Genomic DNA, 24038 nt, shown 5'->3' with positions numbered 1-24038 from the left:
ATGAATAGACTTACTAACGAGCAACGCTTGCAAATCATTGAATTTTATTACCAAAATCAGTGTTCGGTTCGAAATGTGTTCAAATTTTGACAAATTTTGTTCAGCGATGAGGCTCATTTCTGGTTGAATGGCTACGTAAATAAGCAAAATTGCCGCATTTGGAGTGAAGAGCAACCAGAAGCCGTTCAAGAACTGCCCATGCATCCCGAAAAATGCACTGTTTGGTGTGGTTTGTACGCTGGTGGAATCATTGGACCGTATTTTTTCAAAGATGCTGTTGGACGCAACGTTACGGTGAATGAACACATTTCGAACCGAACACTGATTTTGGTAATAAAATTCAATGATTTGCAAGCGTTGCTCGTTAGTAAGTCTATTCATGATGAAATGTCAAAGCATACTGAGCATCTTTCTCTTTGACACCATGTCTGAAATCCCACGTGATCTGTCAAATACTAATGCATGAAAATCCTAACCTCAAAAAAATCACCATTTAGTTCGTTTTAGACAGTACTAGGAAAATTTTTTGGAAGTCGTAACATTAAATAACGTGCAAAGTTTTGGACAAATCGGTCAAAGATTGCGACTTGCAGGTGCTCCAGATGTCAAATCTGGAGATCGGTTTATATGGGAGCTATATCCAAATCTGAGCCGATATGGCCCATTTCCAATCCCCAATAACCTACATTAATAAGACGTTCCTATATAATTTCAAGCGGTTAGCTTTACGCGTTCGACCACTATGGTGATTTCGACAGACAGATAGACGGACAAGGCTAGATCGACTCAAAATGTCGAGACGATCAAGAACATATGTACTAAATGGGATCGCAGATCAATACTTTGAAATGCTAAAAACGGAATGACTAGAATAGCATACACCCCATCCTATAGTGATGGGTATAAAAATTAACGATTTGTATTCGCAAACTTCCATGAAAATCGGAACAGGCCTGCATGTGTTTCTCTATTGAAATAGTTTGGGCTTTATATCATTGAGAGTCTCATATCCATGGCTGTAGCTAACCCTAAAGTTCGACCCTGCAGAATGCATACTTACTTGTTTCCAGCTGTCAATATTTTCCCCGTCACATTTCTTGCTGAAAATACTCAAAACCCAAATTACAGACAAGACTTTTTGTTAAAATAGCTTTTCATAAAGGGTTAACTTTTGGTCACTAATGAGATTTCTATGAGTGCTCCGATTTTTTACGATGTTCGCAATGGACATTTCTGAGTTTTTGTAAAACTGCACTAATCCTAACAATATCAATGCCAAAGAAGCAAAGAGATACAAGTTTGGGGTCCACCAATTTATTGCTCAAGACAAATATATATGCGCCAATGTATTTATAAGTGCTTCGTGCATTTTACTCAATTTTTCTCTCATGCTGTGCAATAATTTTTGTTCGCTGATCAAGTCGTGGAATTTTTGTAGTTTCACTAGTTATCCCTGTTTATGTTTCTTATCAGCGTAAATATGGAGTAAGTGCTTCGGCAAATTAAAAAGAATGTGTCCAATTGGATGCCCACTATGCCACCTCCAACCATTCTCATTTTGGGCAAAGTATTTTGTAGAAAGATTAGCATGTTCCGGCGAAAAATTTGCGGTTGCTCAATCCAATTACTGCAGAACATGGCATAGGTCAGATCTTCAAACTCCTGCTGCACTACACTGCCATAGAAGTAAATGGGAAATACTTCCATGGTAATGGCTGTGAGGAATATGGTATAGTAGAGGACTCCCACAAAAGAGTTCACATAGAAAAGCAGATAGACCAGCGTCACACAAATGTTTAGGCCACTGGAAATAAAAAGCAACAGTTGAACTAAGGACAATGAATCTTCTGCTGTTTTGAAGAGCCTAGAAAGAAAAAACAAAAGGGTTAGTGTAAAACTCTCTGGTATTCCGAGTACCTAGATTCACGCACTGTCTCAGTTGTATGTGATTTTCCATACAGTTTTTCAAAACCTCTAGGTGATGGTTCGAGTTTCTCTTTTGATCATTGCCAATCTTTCGCAATCGCATTCCCAGCAGCCGCACATGGCCTGCCATTAAGCATAACATCACTGGAGTAAATATGTCGTTGACCATATTCTGTACAATTTGCACAGTGACTCCAAAAGCCTGATAGAATAATGTCAAACGATATACCAATAAGGAGGAATTCCAATCGAAAGGAAACCAAGCCGGGTACATTAGTCTACGCTCTGAATTCATCAACACAGTAAGAATGCCAGACACACCTGTGCCTACGTAGACGACAAAGTATATCTTCGCTATTACCTTTGCCGTTTTCTGTACGTTTTCAGAAAAATACTCCAGCTCTTCCAGACTTGCGACTCTTTTATCCAATTGGTCCAGCAAGGCCTCTATTTCATGTAACTTCTTTAAATTTATTCGCAAGCTTAGGAATTTGAGAGAACAAATGAAGCAAGTAATCGCAATTGACATATTCTTGAAAATGTCACCATGGCTGGGAAGCATTAACAATCCCAGAACCAAATGGATAGGATACCAAAATGTTATTACGGTGCTCATCAATACATCATAGCACACGCTGTAGAATTTATTTTTGAACGTATTGATGCCCAATGCACGCCAGACAAGCCAATAAATCTTGAACAACTCTACGCTGTTCGTTTGAAATGGAAGGCGACGAACCACCTGAGACCGCTCTTTGACGTTGTCCATAGCGTTTTACTTTCACGAATGTCAAATCACTGTCATTCATTAATCAACGAGCCATAAAATATCTTTGGGGAAAGAATCCCTTTCGTAATTAAAATGTACGTACCGCTTGCCACATTTGTTTCTTTACCCCTTCTACCATTGCACTATCACCCTTTTTTTTTGGTCAAAAGTAAACAAAAAAAATGAGTTAACCCATTAACGACGAATGGGTAGAAAAATACTCAATAATAGAGCTGTCTTAGAAAAATTCGAGCTCGAGTTATGAAAGAGGTATCCTAATGAAATTTGGATTGGCGTAAAGTGGACAAATGAAACAATTAAAAAAATCACAAAAACAAATTTTTTTCAAAATTCTGCGGAGTGAGATTTCTGGAAACCGTTTTAGTGCCTTATTGCATTTGAAGGTTTCTATATTTAAACAATTAGAAGCGTGCTAAGTTAGGCCGGGCCTAATCTTATATAACCTCCACCATGGATCGCATTTGTCGAGTTCTTTTCTTGCGCCCTCTAGTGGCCCAAGAAGCCAAGATCCAATATCGGTTTATATGGCAGCAATATCAAAACAAGGACCGATATGGCCCATTTACAATGACTTCCAACAAACGTGCTAGGTATGATCGACCTCTGCCTATAACCAGATATAGCTCACATATATTCACCGATATCCCGATTAGATTTTTCGGGGTGGCAGGTCTGGTTGATAATTGTGTCCAAACGCTATTTGAGAAAGTGGAAAGTATTCAGTATACTGTGCTATTTCATTATTGAGAAACTCACAAATGATGAAATTTGTTATCAAAATTCGATGGACATTCACTGTTTTATCGAAAAATTGCAGTTCAATGATGGAGCTCACTTCAGGCCTAATGTTTACGAAAACAAGCGCAACTGACTGGATGAAGAACAGCCATAAGCCGTCCAATACCTGCCACAGCATCCCAAAAAGGTTATAGTTTGGTGTGGTCTATAGGCTCTTGGCATATTCCGTTTGGATTCGGCATAAAGATGCCACTTTTCATTGAGCTTAAACTTTAATCGGACTGCACTCTTTGATATGAGAGAAGTATCCCCTGACATTCAAATCAGTTCTTTTGTTTACAATACTCAACGCTTGAAGCTTCAATAAACAAGTATTGCAGACATAAAGGTGTCGACATGGCAGAAATAACAAACAACACTAAAAACTCGTTTGACCGTGGTTCACCTCTGTAATCCGTGCTTCAATAATGCTTCCTCTACTAACTGTGCTTACCTCTATTATATATGCACCAAATACATGATTGATGTAAAATTTTGGGTTTCCTCTTTTTATTTTGAGTTAAAGTTCTTTATGTCAGTCTGTAATTGAAAAATAGCAGGTCAAGCTGTTTGTTCGAAAATCGCTCCAACAACAAAAGAGAAAAGAAGAGAACGTACATTCCTTTAAATACAGGAACAATCAGAACTGATGAAAGATTACAAAAAATTAACATTAAGGGTTGTTTACAATCAGAAAAATATGATTTAGGCCAGACAAACTTTACGCGAAGAAATAAAAAAGAAGAAAACAATTTTAAAATATGGCTCTAAAAGATTCTATGGATGTTTTGAAAAAAGCCAGAAGTAAGACAAAATCTACTAAACATTAGCTTCGATAAGGAACGCAAAGAACTTTCGCTTCTGAATGAGAGCAGAACCAGATGTAAATGTTCTGAAATCTGAAAATGTTACAGTTATATTTTTTCCGCCTAATTCTACAGGCTTAATTCAGCCTATGGATAAAGGAGCAATTCGAAGCTTCAAATACCATAAATTAATCGTCCAAAAACTTTTGGTTTCAGAAAGCAGACATAATTTTGTCAAGTCTCTGAATATCAAGGCAGCTTTGTAGATAGCAGGTATATCTCTCAACAATGTAACACAACAAGTTAAACGTAAAGTTTGGAATAACCTGCTGCCCCAAGATAACGCAAAGGCGAATTATCCTGCTGAAACATTATAATAACGCCTGGATGTTCAATTAATGGCCTCTCAAATTAGAGAAAGTGCGATTATAATGCTGTCACATTCTGCGCTATAGAATCTGATGCCATAATTCATACGACTAACAAAAGTGAAAAATACCAGCAATCGGGAATTTCGAAAAATCAAACGAAGGACTCAGAAACTCCGCATAAGCTCAAACAGTAGAGGCATACAGTAAAAATTCAGAAACTTCAGAGTCATATGTAGCCCAGGTACATACATACATAATGAAATTAGAAAAAAAGTCCTCTTTCTACCGAGTTTTCTATTTTTCCTGCTTAGCTCATTCCCGAGCGAACCGGATAATCGAGGTTCAACTGTAATAGCATTTTTTTTATAGTAATAGCATCCCGGCACAAGATAACTATGAGCACCGCACGGGCTAGAACTGTGACCTGCGTGGAGTTTATCTTTATCATGATCAGCTTAGCGAAGAGATACAGGGCACTTCCACAGATTGCGGATTCTTCGTAGATGGAGTTACTGTAATTGCAGTCACGGACAATCAGCTATATCAAGTCGAGAATCTTAGCCACCCGCTCTTGCTTAAATACTGAGTGCCTATGATGCTTGATGTGGCTAGGCGAGTTGTTATTGGCGCCTTTAATTAACCAATGGAACGGCGATCAATTACTCACCACCACCTTCACATGTACATGTGGCAACAACAACATCAGCATAAATAATAGCATAAATACGTCTTCAATATTTTAGCAAATTTTTGTATTTAAAAGCAAATTTTCTTAGTTGAAATAAATAGCTGGGGGAAATGTTTGCTCAAGTAGCATTCCTATATTTGTTGAAACAACAGCCATATCACCCTTTACATTTTCAGCAGATAAAATCTGTTTTTTAGCAAATATTTTTCTAATTTTGAATAACAACTTTCGTTGAGTGTGAGCGATATGACATTTGTTGGTTTGGGCGAAATAACGCACCGCCTACTGTCAAATAGTATTTTAGTATCGTATTGGACTTAGGAAACTTCCTAATATCAAATTAAAATTAATTACTATGTCAATATCTGTAAAAGCATTGTTCAAATGTCAATAAACAAAATAAAAAGGGAAAGGATTAAAAAAAAACATGATATCACCGCTTTGTGGTAAGAGAATATCCTGTATTATTGAATAATCACTTATCACATAATTCATAAACAACGACTCTTAATTGTTTGTTAATAGCTCGTTTAATTATTCAATAAAGTAAACATGTTCGTAACTTGTGTGTTCTGTTTACTTTTTCAAATATTTTGTTTTTATATCCACTACCATTGGATGGGGGTATACTAACTTGGGCATTCCGTTTGAAACTCCTCGTAATATTGATCTGACACACCAAAGTATTAAATTCTTGATCGTCTTGAAAGTCTTATTCGATTTAGCCATTTTCGTCCGTCTGCCTGTCTTCGAAAGCACACAAACTTTCAAACGAGTATAGCTAGGAACTTGGAATTTTGCACAAATATGTCTTATTGGTGTAGGTCAGTTGGATATGTAAATGGGCTAGATCGGCCCATCATTATATCACAATAACCGATCTCCCGATTTGGTTTCTTGAGCCTCCAGAGGACGCAATTCTCATCTGATATGGCTGAAACTTCGCACGTCATGTTTTGCTATGTCGTCAAACAGCTGTGCCAAACAGGGTCCATTTTAGAACATATCTTAGAAATAGCTCCCATGTAAACCCTTCCCCCGATTTTACTTCTTCTAGAGGACGCAATTCTTAACAAAATTGGCGACAATTTTGCCTGTGGAATTTTGTTTCGACTTCCAAAATTCTAATATTGACTTCTAATATTGGGTTACCCAAAAAGTAATTGCGGATTTTTCATATAGTCGGCGTTGACAAATTTTTTCACATCTTGTGACTCTGTAATTGCATTTTTTCTTCTGTCAGTTATCAGCTGTTACTTTTAGCTTGTTTTAGAAAAAAAGTGTAAAAAAAGTATATTTGATTCAAGTTCATTCTAAGTTTTATTAAAAATGCATTTACTTTCTTTTAGAAAATCCGCAATTACTTTTTGGGCAACCCAATAGTAATGACAGGTACGGTGCTTGTCGGTCTATAACTTAATAGAGCTCCTATATATTTGAAATACTATTCAAATAACTTATCACAGGTGATCCATGGTGGAATGTGTATATGATTCGCCTTAGCCGTACTTTAGACGCTTGTACTTGTTAGTATTAGGAGCTTTTTTTCAAGTAGAGGAGTAAAATCTAATTAAATACACTCATTTTTTCCAATGGGAAGTGAGAGTACAAGTCGATAAAACAGCTGCAATCGTTCGTACTCCTTTACAAACATCCAATTAGGGAAAGGAAGTATTTATCCTTGTTTATCTCGAATGAAATCATAAGCTGCCTTCTTTTAATAGTCGCCTTCACTCTTGTACTTCCTCTTTGGAGAATTCCGTTTGCAAGTGAGAACAACCTGAATCACATCGTAACTCTATTCAATTATTCCATATAAACATTTCATTTCAAATTTAATCTACATTTTCCATATTAAATATTTGCCATGCAAACGCCACATAGAAGTCATCATAAGAAATTACTCCCGTCAGCACTTTCATCTAAAGTAGAATTTAAATTGAATTTTTTTTTTTTCTAGAATAAAATCGCATAGTTTTTTTCTAGTTCGTGGCATTGTGGCAGCTATCAAAGCCATAACTATCGAAGCATATACGAGCACACACCTACACATATTAACATATGTATACAATGTAGAGATATATAAGGACGTATTTTGTAAAATAATTTTATAATCTCATGCTTATAAAATTATTTTATCAAATACCAACAAGTAAAAAGGCGTTAAGTTCGGGTATAATAATATATGAAGGTCAATCAGGATAGGGAAAGGAATATGTTTGGGTTCGTCTCACCCCATAAACTCCTCCAAACCAATGGCACTTCGGGCTCAAATAAAAGGAATTTGAGAGTAGAGCACGATACTGATATTTTTCTGGGCTAAGTGCGTGGCTGGCCTCCCCTCCCTACATACCCCTCAAAATGGACATATTTGTGGACTATGGCAAAAGGGGCTCAAATTTGATATCTGTTTTATGGCCAAGTGAAAAACAGAAATTTGGTATCCTTATCTTAGGTGGAATATCTGGGGGGGGCCGCCCACCTCCAAAGCCCGCCAAATGGAAATATAGACCAATTATGACAATATGGGGCTCTAATGAAAGGACTTTTTAGGCAAGAGTACGAATCCAAAAATACCTCCATACCGGACATAGCAATATAAAGCTCATAAAGCAATATAAAGCTCAAATGAAATTTATTTGGGAGTAGAGCTTCAATATAATATCCCCATTGGGGCGAAATATCTGAAAGGGCGTACCAACACAGGACTTTTTTCCTGACAATGATGGTATCGAGCTCAGATAAAATAAGAGACTAAAAGAAGGCGCATAGGAGCGGGCCTTGTCCAGCTGGTATTATATAAACCCCAAAAACGGGCTAAATATATCCAAGCGCTAATATAGCTGCATGACCCTTGGTTATATAACTATAAAAAGTCAAACTTATTTTTTGCACATTAATCAGCACTGCTGAAGTTAACAGCCTTTTTAACGCCTTTGTTTTGCTATGCCTTCTTGAGGGATATTAAGTTCGGATCGAATATAAGTCCGAAAAGGGATATCAATGAACCCCTTGCTATGGTCAGCAAATATGTCATCAAAATTAGATTTTCTACTCTCAAATACATTTCACTTAAATCCCATATAGTAACTGATTGGATCGCCCAACCCATCTCCAAGGTCAGGCGTTTTTGAATATTATGTTAAGGAAGAGGATCCGCCCCCTTCAGATAACAAAAAATTAAGAACATTATTTTCATTACGGACTATTCGGTACCATGTCTTGAAAATCTGCCTAAACATTCAAGTGTCCATATGGAATACATAAAAAAACAAACCTACAAACAAACATAATTTGATTTCTATTTTTGTTCTTCAATTTTTTTGAAGATCTTTCTAATTATGATTGTACATATCAACCTTTCGAAACGACCCAATGTTCAAACTAAACTCACTACGCCAAATGCAAACACATGCATGTTTGCTTACATCGACCATTATGCAAATGATATGCATAAATGAATCATTGTCGCACATTTACACATACGCTCGGCAGCAGCATTCAATGATAAACCAGCAGCGAATACAGATCCTGCATCACTAGCGGCAATATCTCTTCCATATATGTGTTATGCATACAAGCACGAACAACCTAACATAAGAACAGCGGCGTGGACCGGAAACCATGTTCTCACATACACTCTCTCACCTGCATACACAATAATCAGTAATGCTAATAACGAGCAAGCTTCCCAGCCATCCCTTCTATTCCTAGCCCATGTGTGATGTGCAACTTATTCTGCCATCAACGCACTGAAATGACCTGCAAATGAACACTACAGTGTTTGATGGGATTCATATCCCAATGTCAGTTTCATTCATTATTCTGTCTACTTTAGAAGATGATGTGAATCAAGTTGAAAGTGAGGTATGTGGAAATAGTCACAGTCATCATTGCAATTGAATTGATGGGGAAGCTGATAACTTGATCGAACAACTTCAAATGCTGAGGTCACATCTTAGTGTTCCAAACTATCTCTTGGCAAATATTTAAAGTGTGAAAAGGTGATGTTTGGCAATTGTCCCACAACAATTCTAAAGCTTGAAATAGGTTAAAATGCTGGTTTAGCATAATCGAGTCTTAGGAAACCATCACCTTGGATTCTGTTAAAAGTTAACACAAAGTCGTAACAAAACACTACGTACAAAATATCAGCCAATCGGATATAAATTGAGGCTTGGAGGGGCTTGAGATTTATAATGAGGATGTCGGTTTATATAGGAGCTATATCAGGTTAAACACCGATTTTGACCATACATGTCATTATTGTTGGAAGTCATAACAGAACCCTACGAACAAAATGTCAGCTCAATTGGATAACATCTGCTGCTTTTAGGGGCTTTTAGATGTCAATTCGCCAGATCGGTTTATAGCATGGGAACTATATCAGGTTATAGACCGATTCAGATCAAACTTGGCACGATTGTTGAAGTCGTAATGGAACTCTATGTGCAAAGTTTCAACGCAATCGATTAATAATTGCAGCTTCTAGGAGTGCAAGAAGTCAAGTCGAAGGACCACTTTATAAGGGAGTTATATCCAAATTTGAACCAATATGGCCCATTTGCAAAATTTCGTGCAGCTTGCTCCACGCATTCGACCACTATCGTGTTTACCAAAGACGGACAGACGTACGGACGGACATCGACTTAGAATATCAAGACGATCAAGAATATATATAATTTATTTATGGAGTCGCAGATCAATATTGTAAGGTGTTACAAACGGAATGACTAGATTAGTATACCCCCATCCTATGGTGGTGAATATAAAAACATAGGCAAGCGATACATTGCATTGACTCTGAAATTTATTTTATGCCACATTATACACTACTCGCCAGGGGGTATTTCTAGGAGTTGCAAATATGGCTTAGATTGTAATACACAGTACCACTGACCCCATTACCATCATAAAAGGAAGAAAAAGATTTTCAACCTAAAAATTCCATTGAAACCATTCAAAATTTATAAAATTTTTGTAACGGAGGAAGTTTTCAAAAACCCATTGCAATCATTGGATTTTGACTACAAAAATAAAAATGGGTTTCAGCTCTTACTTTTACCGAAAAAAAACCACACCGCAATGCGGAATATTCAGCATCCGTTGAGTTTTTCCTGAAAAGGCAAAAAAAAAAAAAACAAAAAAAAACCTCTAAACTCCATTGCAGATCCTTTAGCAGTCCTTGTTGTTCAATTTGAATTGTTTTCACTTTGCACTGTCTGAGTGGTTGAGTTTTGCCAACAACAATTGGGACACATGTTCGAGTCTATCACACGCCTTCGCTTGCCATGTCACGCCACCCTCCTCTACAGAATGCCATCGTAGGTGTTTTTGGATTAGTACGAGTATTTGCACTAACAGTTGATTGAGCCGTGGATGGAACACTACTTCTGTATTGTCAGGAAAAGCACAACAGCAAACATTCACTTACTTCTAACAATACTCCCGGGAAGATGATGTAAACGCTTCCATGGTTGTTAAACATGGAAATGAATTTGAATGCTATTGCGATAGAGAGCAAATACGCATCGACGCCGATGGTATGCCTCGAATGTATTATGACCTGTCAGCAGTTTTTAAGGGCCTGCAGGTTGCAGGCGGGCAGATTTGTTAACCCAATTCACTACAAAAAGGGGAAAGAGACAAGATTGAGAAACACTGATATTATAATTTAACAGCATATGTTATATATACGTAAAAAAAAAAGATGTCCGAAATTTTAAGATTTTTTCTTATTTGTAAGATTTAGATTTTAGTTATGAAAACAAGCCAAAGAACCAAAACTTTAAAATAAAGATGCTATCTTTAAATTCAATTTCTTTTTACGAATGACCAGCCGTTTCAATATCGATCGCTGATTGATTCTTATTTAACTACACAGATTATTATTTGAAAAACTCTTTTTTTTTGCATCTTAACCTAAAAAAGACTTACCATTTAAAAACGCTCCTATTTTTAAGACTATGGTAGACTGTTGTCTTGTCCGAAAGTCAACTTCCTAAATTTCAACGATATTTCTACCATAATTTCCGATTTAACGATAATCATTAAAAATAAAAAAAAAACCCTTAATATCAGAAAAAATATCTTTCACCAAAGGAAATATGTCCTCAAAAAGTTAGACAATTGATCATCTTTAAATTTAATGTGTATTATCTTTGGTTGGAATATTCAAAATTATCTTTGGTTTCAATATTGAGTGTATCACGAAAAGAGTATCTATTAGAATTTATCGAAACATGAATTCTAATGGCGAATAAGAGATTTTTACAAATTTTGTAAGAATCAATGAGCAATACCTAGCACCATTGATCTTCCTCGAATCTCATGTTGATGCTAACATTTGGTCACGGTCGATAATTATATCCTGTTTTGGGGTTGTATTGTGTTTGGGCGACCTCTCAGCCATTAAGAACCGAAAATCGACATCATATTCGTGCACTATTCCCAAATACCTTTCATTTGAGCACCATATTATTATGGTCGATAAATATGTACTGTTTAGAGGGTTTTTTAGGGTGGGGCGGCACCGGATTTTGATAAAACTAAGCAGAGGCTTTCAGTTGAGTAACACAACATTCCATACCAAATTTAATGCCGACCATCCGTCCGTCCGTCTGTGGAAAGCACTCTAACTTTCGAAGGAGTGAAGCTAGGCGCTTGAAATGTTGCACAAATACTTCCTATTAGTGTATGTCAGTTGGGATTGCTGTCATATAAACCGATCTTGGGTCTTGACTTCTTGAGCGTTTAGAGGGCGCAACTCTTACATGGTGTTTTGGTATTACATCTGACAACTGTGCCAGGTATGGTCTAAATCGGTTCATAACCTGATATAGCTGCCATATAAACCGACCTTGGCTTCTAGATTCTAGGGTGCAATTCTTGTCTGATTTGCCAGGAAGTGTTCTGGTATTATCTGATTTTGCATGAAATGTTCTGGTATGACTCCCAACAACTGTGCCAAGTATAGTCTAAACCAGTCCATATCCTGATATAGCCGCCATATAAACCGATCTCCCGAAAAGACTTCTTGAGCCTCTAGAGGGCGCAATTCCGATCCGATTTGGCCGACGCATGGCGTGTTTCGTTATGACCTCCAATATCTGAGCTAGGTACGGTTCAAATCGGTACATAACGTGATATAACTGTTATATAAACCTATCTTCGGTCTTAAATTCTTGTGCCTCGAGATGGCGCAATTCTTATCTCATTTGGCCAAAATTTTCCATGAAGTATTTTATTTTGACTTCCAACAACTGTGTTAAGTGTGGTTTCAATCAGTCCATATCCTGATACAGACGCCATATAAACTGATCTCCCGATTAGACTTCTTGTTATTCATTCACTTTACGCGTATAAGCCCAAATTAGAATTCCAAAGACTTTGGTGGAATCGAACCCACGACTCCTACGCTCCTAAACCGAGTTATCAAACTCTACCCTAGAATTTTTTTAAAATAGCTCTTTTTGGAGAATTTTTCTAGGTATTCAACGTTAAAGGCTTCATATCCAAATTTATCTATAAACTGATAAAGCTCCCATATATACTGAACAACAGTTTTGGCTATTTTAGCCATAAGAGAGTAGGCCTCTAAATTGCTTCTCATATAAACTGATCTCTAAATTTGTCTTCCTGCTCCCATTAAGCCCACATCTTTACGACATATAATTTTGTTTTCATTTGTATATTTTCTTGTTAGCTTTTGATGTTTTCAGTAGTTTGCCTTTAACTTTATTATGTACAGGCTTTAAAGTCTACGCGTGAAACTTATTCAACTCTTAAGGTCACTAGATTCGCTTTTCTACATAATGTCTATAGAAACATTCTTAAATAAACATAGCCATAGTATTTTTTGTTTTGGAATACAAAATGAGCAAAACTACTTTCACTTGGGAGCATATGCTCTGCTGCCTACCTACATTTCTATACTTTCTAAAGTCTTAACTTTTTACTTTTTCCCACATGCCACACTTTCCAAGCTGGCTGAGCTGCTGAAACATCAACATTTTGTAATTTATACACTGAGCTGCTCCCCGTTTGCCACAATGAGTATGTGGCCCACGTTTACAAGTTCCTTTATGATACACAGAACTTTGTTCTCTATGAACGCCCAGCACATTTCATGCCCTTTGTATCTCAACACAAAACATTTCGCAATAACGGAGGAAAAACTTTTACTTAAAAAAACGACGTGAACTACAACTGCTGAATTGGGGGTTTGCTTTACAACGAGTAGTCAGATTGGTGTACAATTGCTAACATACAGGAAGACAACTGCAATTTCGCACTATTGTTACCGAGTCCTGTGCTGTACTGTCCAGTCACTGATGACACACAATATGTCGCCTTTTTCAGTTCGGTGCTTTGTGTTTCTCAACAGACCAAAACAGGAGAGAAAAATGACACAAGTAATAAAGTTGGTTCAATTGTTCGGTATTTTTTTTACCCACTACCGTAGGATAGGGGGTATAGTCATTCCGTTTGCAACACGTCGAAATATCAATTTCCGATCCTACAAAGTATATATATTTCGGATCGTCGTAAAATTCGAAGACGATTTAACGACGTTCTGTCCGTCCGTCTATTGTAATCACTCTACAGGCTTCAAAAATTGAGATATTGAGCTGAAATTTGGCACAGATACGTCTTTTTGATGCACGCTGATTAAGTTCTTGAGTGGCCCAAATCGGACCATATTTGAATATAGCTGCTATATAGACCGATTTTCCAAAAAAGGGTCTAATGCCCATAAAAATTTCATTTTTTATCCGATTTTGCTGAAATTTTAACCAGTGAGTAGTTTTAGGCCTAACGATATCTGACCCAAATATGGTTCAGATCGGACTATATTTAGATATAGCTGCCATATAGACCGATCTGCCGATAAAGGGTCTGAAGTCCATAAAATCTTTATTTTTATCCGATTTTGCTGAAATTAAAAATAGTGAGTAATTTTAGGCCTACCAACATCTGTCCCAAATATGGTTCAGACCAGACTATATTTAGATATAGATGTCATATAGAGCGATCTCCCGATAAAGTTTCTGAAATTTGAAACAGTTGGTAGTTTTAGGTCTCCCAACATCCACCCCAAACATGGTTTGGATCGGACTGTATTTAGATATAGCTGCCATATAGGCCGATCTGCGGATAAGGGTCTGAAGTATTATTTTTTATCCAATTTCACTGAAATTTGAAACAGTGAGTAGTTTTAGGCCACCCGCCATCCGACCCAAATAAGGTAAAAATGGGACTGTATTTAGATATAGCTGTCATATAGACCGAAATGCCGGTTAAGGTTCTGAAACTGATAAAAGCTTTATTTTTACCCGATTTTGTTGAAATATGAAACACAAAATTCAACAGTGACTTATATTCATTATACCACTCACTGTCAGTGCCGAATTTGGGTGCATAAGTTTTCCAATTTTCATCGGATTGTGACGAAAGGGGATTTACATATATACCCGAGGTGGTGCGTATCCTCAGTTCGGCCCGGCCGAACTTAATGCCATTTTACTTGTTTTTATACCCACCACTGAAATATCCATTTCCGATCCTATAAAGTATATATATTCTTGATCAGCGTAAAAATCTAAGACTATCTAGACATATCCGTCCGTCAGTTGAAATCACGCTGTCTTTAAAATTAGAGATATTGAGCTGAAACTTTGCACAGATTCTTTTTTTGTCCATAAGCAGGCCAAGTGCGAAGATGGGCTATATCGGACTATATCTTGATATAGCCCCCATATAGACCGATCCGCAGATTTAGGATCTTAGGCCCATAAAAGCCACATTTATTATCCTATTTTGTCCTCCGATTTGTTAGGCCCTCCGACATCCTTCGTTAATTTGGCCCAGATCGGTCCAGATTTGGATATAGCTGCCATATGGACCGATCCTCCGATTTAGGGTCTTGGTCCCATAAAAGTCACATTTATTATCCGATTTTGCTGAAATTTGGGACAGTGAGTTGTGTTAGGCCCTTCGACATTTTTTTGTCAATTTGACCCAGATCGGTCCAGATTTGGATATAGCTGCCATATATACCGATCCTCAGATTTAGGGTTTTAGGCCCATAAAAGCCACATTTATTTTCCGATTTTGCTGTAATTTGGAACAGTAAGTTGTGTTAGGCCCTTCGATATCCTTCTTTAATTTCGCCCAGATCGGTCAAGATTTGGTTATAGCTGTTATATAGACCGATCCTCCGATTTAGGGTCTTAGGTTCATAAAAGCCACATTTATTTTCCGATTTTGATGAAATTTGGGACAGTGAGTTGCGTTAGGCCCTTCGACATCCTTCGTCAATTTGGCTCAAGTCGGTCCAGATTTGGATATAGCTGCCATATAGGCCGATCCTCCGATTTGGGGTCTTAGGCTCATAAAAGCCTCATTTATTATCCGATTTTGCTGAAATTTGGCCCTTTGACATCTTTCTTCAATTTGGCCATGATCGGTTCAGATTTGGATATTGCTGCCATATAGACCGATCCATCGATTTAAGGTTTTGGGCCCATAAAAGGCGCATTTATTGTCCGATGTCGCCGAACATTGAGACAGTGCTTTGTGTTAGGCTCTTCGACATTTCTCTGCCACTTGGCAATCGGTTCAGATTTGCATATTGCTGCCACATAAACCGATATCTCGATTTAAAGTCTTGGCCCCATAAAAGGCACATTTAAAATCCGATTTCTTGGAGCTGCTTGGAGAAAGACAAATATAGTGAAGAAAAATAGATGAATTAGTTGCTTTGGTTGAAGTTGGATAGTGGTGAGAAATCAACAAAAACACCTAGGCTTAGCCTCGAGACAAACCTTTTCTTAAGTTATTTCCAAACATTTTTTACAAACACAAAATTGCATTTGTACTCAGCAATTTATTTCAATTCAAACTGAATTCCTGTTTTGAAGTATATTTAAATGCATTTTACGTTTGACTACATACACATAAGCATGCACTTCAATTTGCATACAACAAAATGTCAGCAAAATGTCCTGTAGACAGTTATCACAATGGGAATTAGAATAACAATTAAAATTTTTCGAAATGTTTAGATAAAATGAAGCATAAAAATACTTACGAGTGCACACTTGATGACACTACAAAACTACAGGACAACAGGGAAATGTTAATTTAAATTGCTTTGAGTGTTGACAAACTCCAGGTGACCTCCTACCTACCAGATACACACACGAACGAAGAACATACAGATGTACAATGTACATGTGTGTAAATGTACACCCATGGGTGTGTAAGGACACATATGCACAGTTTGAAATAAAATATATTTAAGCATAAAATGCAACTCCAATACACTCCATAGTGAATTCATAATTGAAACAAATCAAATTGGTAATGCTGCAAGCAGTCGTTACAGAACGTACCCATTATGCCTTTACTTATTTTACTTACCAATGATGGATTTTTAACTGTCATGTACTCATCTCTACTCAACTGGTCTTACTTATCATAAATATGAGTCATTGTATTCTCTCATCATTTCCTCAAAATGGACAATTGCTATAAAAAATAACACCTTCTGCCCATCACCATATTTTCTGTTGCTTCTACTAAAGGGCAATTTGTAACTGACCAAAGGACATTAGTAATGATCACTCTGATGGTGGTCACCACTGCAATGCTCCTCCAGTTGGTATCATTTGTCCACCACAGAGCTGGCTGGCTGTAACTACAAGAACTTCTGCCAGGAGGGTGGTGCTGTGAGTCTATAAAACCACTATGAGTGTTGGTTACCCATTTCAGCCATCTGTGGAACAATCTTGATAACATGCATGCAGGCATAAAGTGTCAACATTTTGTGGAAGCCACCATCGACCACATCATAGTGGACACCATAGAATGTCCACTTAATTTGTCTGTTTTCTAGGGTTTTTCACTTTGTTTTTTATTAACTGGTGCATGTCTTGTGTGTGTCTTTTTTCTGTCATATCAGTTTTCATGCAATTTAGTAACAAACACTTTGTGTATCACTTTTCGCGCAATCAAAGGTCTTTTTTTGCAACTGGTGTGAATTGCTTCCACATGGCGGGCAAAGAGGAAACACGCAACTGTGCATGGATGGCAGCATGTGTAACGCCTTGGTAAACTTGGTCAACTAGTGAACTGTACACTAAAGCTGTCGATTGGAGAATTACGAATAACTCATTATGGGCAGATACCGGTGGGTGGTCCAACTCTTCGTTGCATTGACAATAGTCCACAAAATTCTTGTGGATATCCAGGCTATTTTGCAGAAGCCTATGATAATCAGAAGCCAATAGCGACGAATAGGTTATCATGCCTTACGATTCTACCAACAGCTAAGGTTCCAAAGACAGAGAGAATCTTTTAAAAGCTAAAGAAGTACATTCTGAAAAATGTTTTATATTGGGACTACATCCAATTATTCACTTTAAATGGCAAATGTTCTTGAATGTCAGCATAGAAATCAGACAACCGGCATTTTTATACCCAACAACTTAGGGTGGAGGGTATATTCATTGCGTCATTCCGTTGCAATCAATCCAAAAATCCATTTTGCACCATTAAAAGTACTTATATTTGATTTCTTAAAATTCCAAACCATTTAGGGATGTCCGTGTGTCCGCCCCACGGTCTATCAGTTTAATTCACACTACATTTCTTAAATTCTCAAAAGTCTTAGATATTTGCCTAAAATTTGGCAGAAGTAAGTCTTCTACGAGCAAAATCAGACCATTCACTCAACCAAATTTGTTATTCAAAACTGCAAAAATGTTTGCTAAAACAGCAGTTTTTGCCTGCTGAAAATGGGAAAGCATACATTACTGCTGTTTCAGCAAACATAGGGCTGCAAGCATTTCTTACTGCTATTTCTACTTACAAAATCTGCCGTTTTGAATACAGAGAAGAGAAGATTTCAATTTGTGGAATATTAGATGATGCATGATCCATCCATTGGTATACATTTCGAAATTCGAATTTTTTTTAATTGCTCTACTAATGTGCACATGACTGTCATGGCCTTTTTGTATCTAAATTTAAAGAAAAATTATTATGGAAAGTATACATTGAGTGGTGATTATAAACATCCACTGATACACATACTTACACATGTATTCTAGTTTTGCTTCTAAAATCCCCTTCATAATTAAGCAGCAGTAATTTTCAGCAAACAACTGACTTTTAAGCAGTAAGTCTGCTACTCTGAAATTGCAGTACTTCTGTTGTTATAGCAGAACTACTGCAACTATAACACTACTTATATTCAGCAGACAGTGTTTGGTACTTTAAAACTATTTTCCTTTTTCTATGAGTGTATTTGTGTTATTTTGGATGGTTCAACCGATTGCAACGAAATTTGGAAAAAAAAGAGTTATTTTGGTCACGAAAAGTCTTATTGGGTTTTCCTCCTCGTGATAATCCATTTGTACATTTATCTAGTAAGTCTAGTCTTATTACAACATACCCTATTGTACAAATTCAGAACTTTGACTCCTTTTAACTACCTAAGAAAACCAAAAGTAAAACAGTCGACTACTTCCCTCTACTTATTACGGCTATACCAACTTCTTATGACATAAAACAAAAGATGACTGTCATCTCAAGATACTTTGCATTTGGAACGTGCTCAGAAGCATAAAATTTCTGCATTAATAATGACGACATCATTATGCCATTGTTAGACCGATGCCAGCGAATGGGCGTTCACAGTCACAGCATCTTTATGAGGCTATCAAATAACCTGCAGATCACATAAGCCAGTGGCCGCACAGAGCTCTGTCAACAAAATTCTGGACGAACTACTTTAAGTAACTTTTGAGCGGATTTAACTGTTAACTATGATATTTAATACGCACACACACAATTACGACATAAGTGGAACTTGGCGTTTAAATCGCTTGCAAAGGGTAGGTGTTTTGGCAATGTGTTAAAAGTTTGTCTATGCAAAGTTCTTCGGGGCGCATAGGCTAACAATCCGTCTAAGATGCTGTGAGGATTGGTTCGAATCCTGTCAAGAATATCCAAATGATCATTTATTGATGGCTGTAATGGTAAAGATATTGACAATCTAGCAACATCAGGCTTGAAAAACTTTTCTTCAAACACAGTTTTAATTGCAATTTATGATAAATAAATCAATAAATATTGTAGGTTAGGTTAGGTTGCAGAGGATGATAACAAAACATTGTCTTGATATCCGATGGGGCCCTATGCTGCCCATTGCGATTCCTCAATCTTCTCTCTCCTTCAGCCGCAGAGTTTATGTTGAATTTCATCTCCACTACCTAGGACGGTCCCTCAACGCATTTCCTCATACCATTTGGACAGCAGCAAGAAGTCATTGAGTCTGGCTGGACTAACCCTTCTTAGCTCCTCTAGGACCTGAAAGAAGAAAGATTAAAAGTACTACGACATAGAGCCAGACATTGGCAAATGAAATAAAGCTGTCTTCCTGAACGTCAGTGCTATGACACAAATCAATAAATAAATAAAATATTAAATTAATACAGATCGATTTTGGATCGATTCCCGATTTGGCACGAATTGATCTTTAAGGATCAGTTCTACGGTTCCACAATTAATTTGCACTGATTAGGCGAACAATAGTTACGGTTTGCTTTTGAACACCTCACCCTTAATCGGTTTAGATAAAGATATATCTCATTCATATCTAGATACATATAGGTGGCACCATCCGACTTTTGCCTATCCTCATTATTTAAACATACACCGACATACATACATAACGGCTTAAACAGATATGGATGAACGCAATGCGATTATTGCCGTGAGATTAAAAGAGATTTTTCTTTGGTCCATACGGCTATGCACACTGTTTCATTGCTAATACAATATCTTATATCCCTGGCAATGTGGATTATACATCGTCTGAACCCCATTTGATAAAAAGTTCTTTGTCACTTCACCTTTTTGAACCGATTGAAACAGGTGTTAAGATAGACTTCTATCAATGTGATCACCGTACAGTGTATCAAGTATAGATCCATGCATATAACGGAGTCGGTTTTGGAACTAGGGTATAATGTATTCATGTCAATATCTTCGTAAATCCAGGCTGCCATTAGATCTCTGGAAAACATAGTACAGAACTCAAAAATCAATCTCGTATTGCTAATCATTCATGTTCAATATAGCTGTGAGTTCAAAACATCTTTCTCTGTACGCATTTTTATACCCTCCACCATAAGATGGGGGGTATACTAATTTCGTCATTCTGTTTGTAACTACTCGAAATATTCGTCTGAGACCCCATAAAGTATATATATTCTTGATCGTCGTGACATTTTATGTCGATCTAGCCATGTCCGTCCGTCTGTCCGTCCGTCCGTCCGTCCGTCCGTCTGTCTGTCGAAAGCACGCTAACTTCCGAAGGAGTAAAGCTAGCTGCTTGAAATTTTGCACAAATACTTCTTATTAGTGTAGGTCGGTTGGTATTGTAAATGGGCCATATCGGTCCATGTTTTGATATAGCTGCCATATAAACCGATCTTGGGTCTTGACTTCTTGAGCCTGTAGAGTGCGCAATTCTTATCCGATTGGAACGAAATTTTGCACGACGTGTTTTGCTATGATATCCAACAACTGTGCCAAGTATGGTTCAAATCGGTCCATAACCTGATATAGCTGCCATATAAACCGATCTTGGGTCTTGACTTCTTGAGCCTCTAGCGTGCGCAATTCTTATCCGATCAGAATGAAATTTTGCAGGACGTATTTTGTTATGATATCCAACAACTGTGCCAAGTATGGTTCAAATCGGTTCATAACCTGATATAGCTGCCATATAAACCGATCTTGGGTCTTGACTTCTTGAGCCTCTAGAGTGCGCAATTCTTATCCGATTGGAATGAAATTTTGCACGACGTGTTTTCTTATTATATCCAACAACAGTGCCAAGTATGGTTCAAATCGGTCCATAACCTGATATAGCTACCATATAAACCGATCTTGGGTCTTGACTTCTTGAGCCTCTAGAGTGCGCAATTCTTATCCGATTGGAATGGAATTTCGCACGACGTGTTTTGTTATGATACCCAACAACTGTGTCAAGTATGGTTCAAATCGGTCCATAACCTGATATAGCTACCATATAAACCGATCTTGGGTCTTGACTTCTTGACCCTCTAGAGGGCACAATTCTTATCCGATTTAAATGAATTTTAGCACGACATGTTTCGTTATGATATCCAACAACTGTGCCAAGTATTGTTCAAATCGGTTCATAAACTGATATAGCTGTCATATAAGCAGATCTGGGGATTTGATTTCTTGTGCTTCTAGAGGCCGCAATTCCTATCCGATTTGGCTGAAATTTTGCATGACGTATTTTATTTTTACTTTCAACAACTGGGTCAAATAAGGTTCAAATCGGTTCATAACCTGATATAGCTGCCATATAAACCGATCTGGGATCTTGACTTCTTGACCCCTAGAGGTCGCAATTATTATCCGATATGCCTGAAATTTTGTACGATGGATCCTCTCATGACCATCAACAAACGTGTTTATTATGGTCTGAATCGGTCTATAGCCCGATACAGATCCCATATAAATCGTTCTCTCTATTTTACTTCGTGAGCTCCAATGGGCGCAATTCTTAAACGAATTGGCTGAAATTTTACACAGGCCTCCAACATATAATTTAATTGTGGTCCGAACCGGACCATATCTTGATATCGTTTTAATAGCAGAGTAACTCTTTTCTTATATCCTTTTTTGCCTAAGAAGAGATGCCGGGAAAAGAACTTGACAAATGCGATCCATGGTGGAGGGTATATAAGATTCGGCCCGGCCGAACTTAGCACGCTTTTACTTGTTTTTTTTTTTTGCAGCGCTGGAGGTTTAGAATCTTTGAAAGATGTTTTTATCCCGTGCTAAAAAACATGCACGATTTCTACGTACTAACTCACACCCCCATCTCCTATTCCCGAATCGCCGCGAATCAGCCACTTGATATTTCTTCGCTGGGGGTCGGCTCAATTGTAGCATTGCTTTCTCAAACACTATCTGCACTTTGCTAGCTCTGTGTTGCTGGTAACGCCTTTCGGACGATGTCTTCCTCATTCATTCTTTTGTGAAATGTTGTTATATACGATCTATTGCGTTCCAATTGTCCTCCGATTCTATCATGACGGTTATTATATTGTGTGACATTAACTGTTTATGTATGAAAGACTCCAACATGTTGCAACATGTTCTGCGTCCTCCCCCATTGTAAGTCAATTTGGTAAGCGTGGAGAGGTGTCATGACTGAAGCGATACAGGTAGCTTCTGTAGAAATCATGACCTGTTAAAAAATTAGTCGGATTGAAGTTTACCTCCCCATGCTTTCGCGTTAACCGCTTATTAATGTTTGGCAATAATTTATAAGACCAACGGCCATTTGGGGAATTAACCCATCGCTTCGAGTACTCTTTTATATATATTTCAATATTCCCTAGCAAGCATATCAAGGGGGGATCATCTGTAGCCATTTGATTCTGTAGCCGTTACACACCTTGCCATAGAGATGTACTCCATATATACTGGACTGCCCCAACTGTTTGATGAAACCACTCCTTGTTCCGATGATATAGTGACACAGTAGCAAACCATTGTCCACTTCATAGAAAATGTTGCGAAATCCGTGCTGGGGTACCAGAAGCCTTCCCCATGAATGAACCCAAAAATGCGGCCTACAGAACAACCGTGCTGGGGTACCTGAAACCTTCCCCATGAATGAACCCAAAAATTCGGCCTACAGAGCAACTCAGCAGCTAATGTCTGACTATAGCTATAAATAGTTGTTCAAAATCTTTTGTGCGTTAACTACTCAATCAATGATCATGAGTAAGAAATTAGTGAACAGATTTTACGCAACCTGTCCCGAGTTTCAGGCATCAGATATTTGGCATCTGCTTAAACATTATGAAAGGTTTCTTACTTCTCTCAGTGAAATGATGGGTGATGTGGAAAGAAACTTCATATCGTCTCTGCAACCCCCCGTTTCCTTAATCACAGTTTTACCATTGCTGAAGGGTACTTTCAATTGGTCATAATTGCTCTTCAAATCTTGCTCAGAGAAGTTCTCTATGTTTGGTAATTTAATCGACCCATGGAGTTCATCGTCCATGATAATGTGAAGACCGCGATCTAGCACATGGTGCTGACAACTGATGTAGTTTGGTGTGGAGTGGCCTTTCTCATCGAACATTTGCTGCAGCCGAACTACAACACCTGTCTTTTTGATGGTATCTAACAGATTTTGGATTCCTTCTGGGAATCTGCTCTTGCAGAGTTTGCAATCTAAAAGTGGAGTTACATTTGGGGATCCAGATCGTGAGAAGACGAGACTATTACTGAAAGAAAGTAAGTAGGATTTCAGTACAGCTATTGGTATCATGACGGAACACATAGGACTACGAGCTCACTAAAATAAAATCAGTGCGGCAAGTGATAGCATGGGTAGGGCATGCGGGGAAGATGATGAGACGTTGGAGTATTTTCTTTGTCATTGCCCGACTTTCGCGTCTAACAGATACCGGCACTTAGGTGAGGACACTGTACCAGACATGAACCAACTTAGGCGAGTGACATAGAAAATAATTAAGGATTTTCTAAGTAGCACGGAATTCCTAACTTAGATTTTTTTGTTTCGCGGTTACTTTTTTTGTATTTAGAGCGCA

The 24038-nt window shown here is 37.7% G+C and overlaps 1 protein-coding gene across 1 annotated transcript; it reads right to left on the bottom strand.

Moving 5' to 3' along the window:
- Positions 1-1443: 1443 nt before the first annotated feature.
- Positions 1444-23566, bottom strand: LOC106081258 (odorant receptor 33a-like). Its single transcript, XM_013243100.2, has 3 exons — positions 23297-23566; positions 1932-2389; positions 1444-1864 (listed from the first exon to the last, which is right to left on the bottom strand). Exons 1-3 carry the CDS (start codon positions 23564-23566, stop codon positions 1444-1446), a joined length of 1149 nt encoding a protein of 382 aa, XP_013098554.2.
- Positions 23567-24038: the final 472 nt, after the last annotated feature.

This window comes from Stomoxys calcitrans, chromosome 3, assembly GCF_963082655.1.
Source record: "Stomoxys calcitrans chromosome 3, idStoCalc2.1, whole genome shotgun sequence".
NCBI lineage: Eukaryota > Metazoa > Arthropoda > Insecta > Diptera > Muscidae > Stomoxys > Stomoxys calcitrans.
This window is presented reverse-complemented; position numbering and strand designations above follow the sequence as displayed.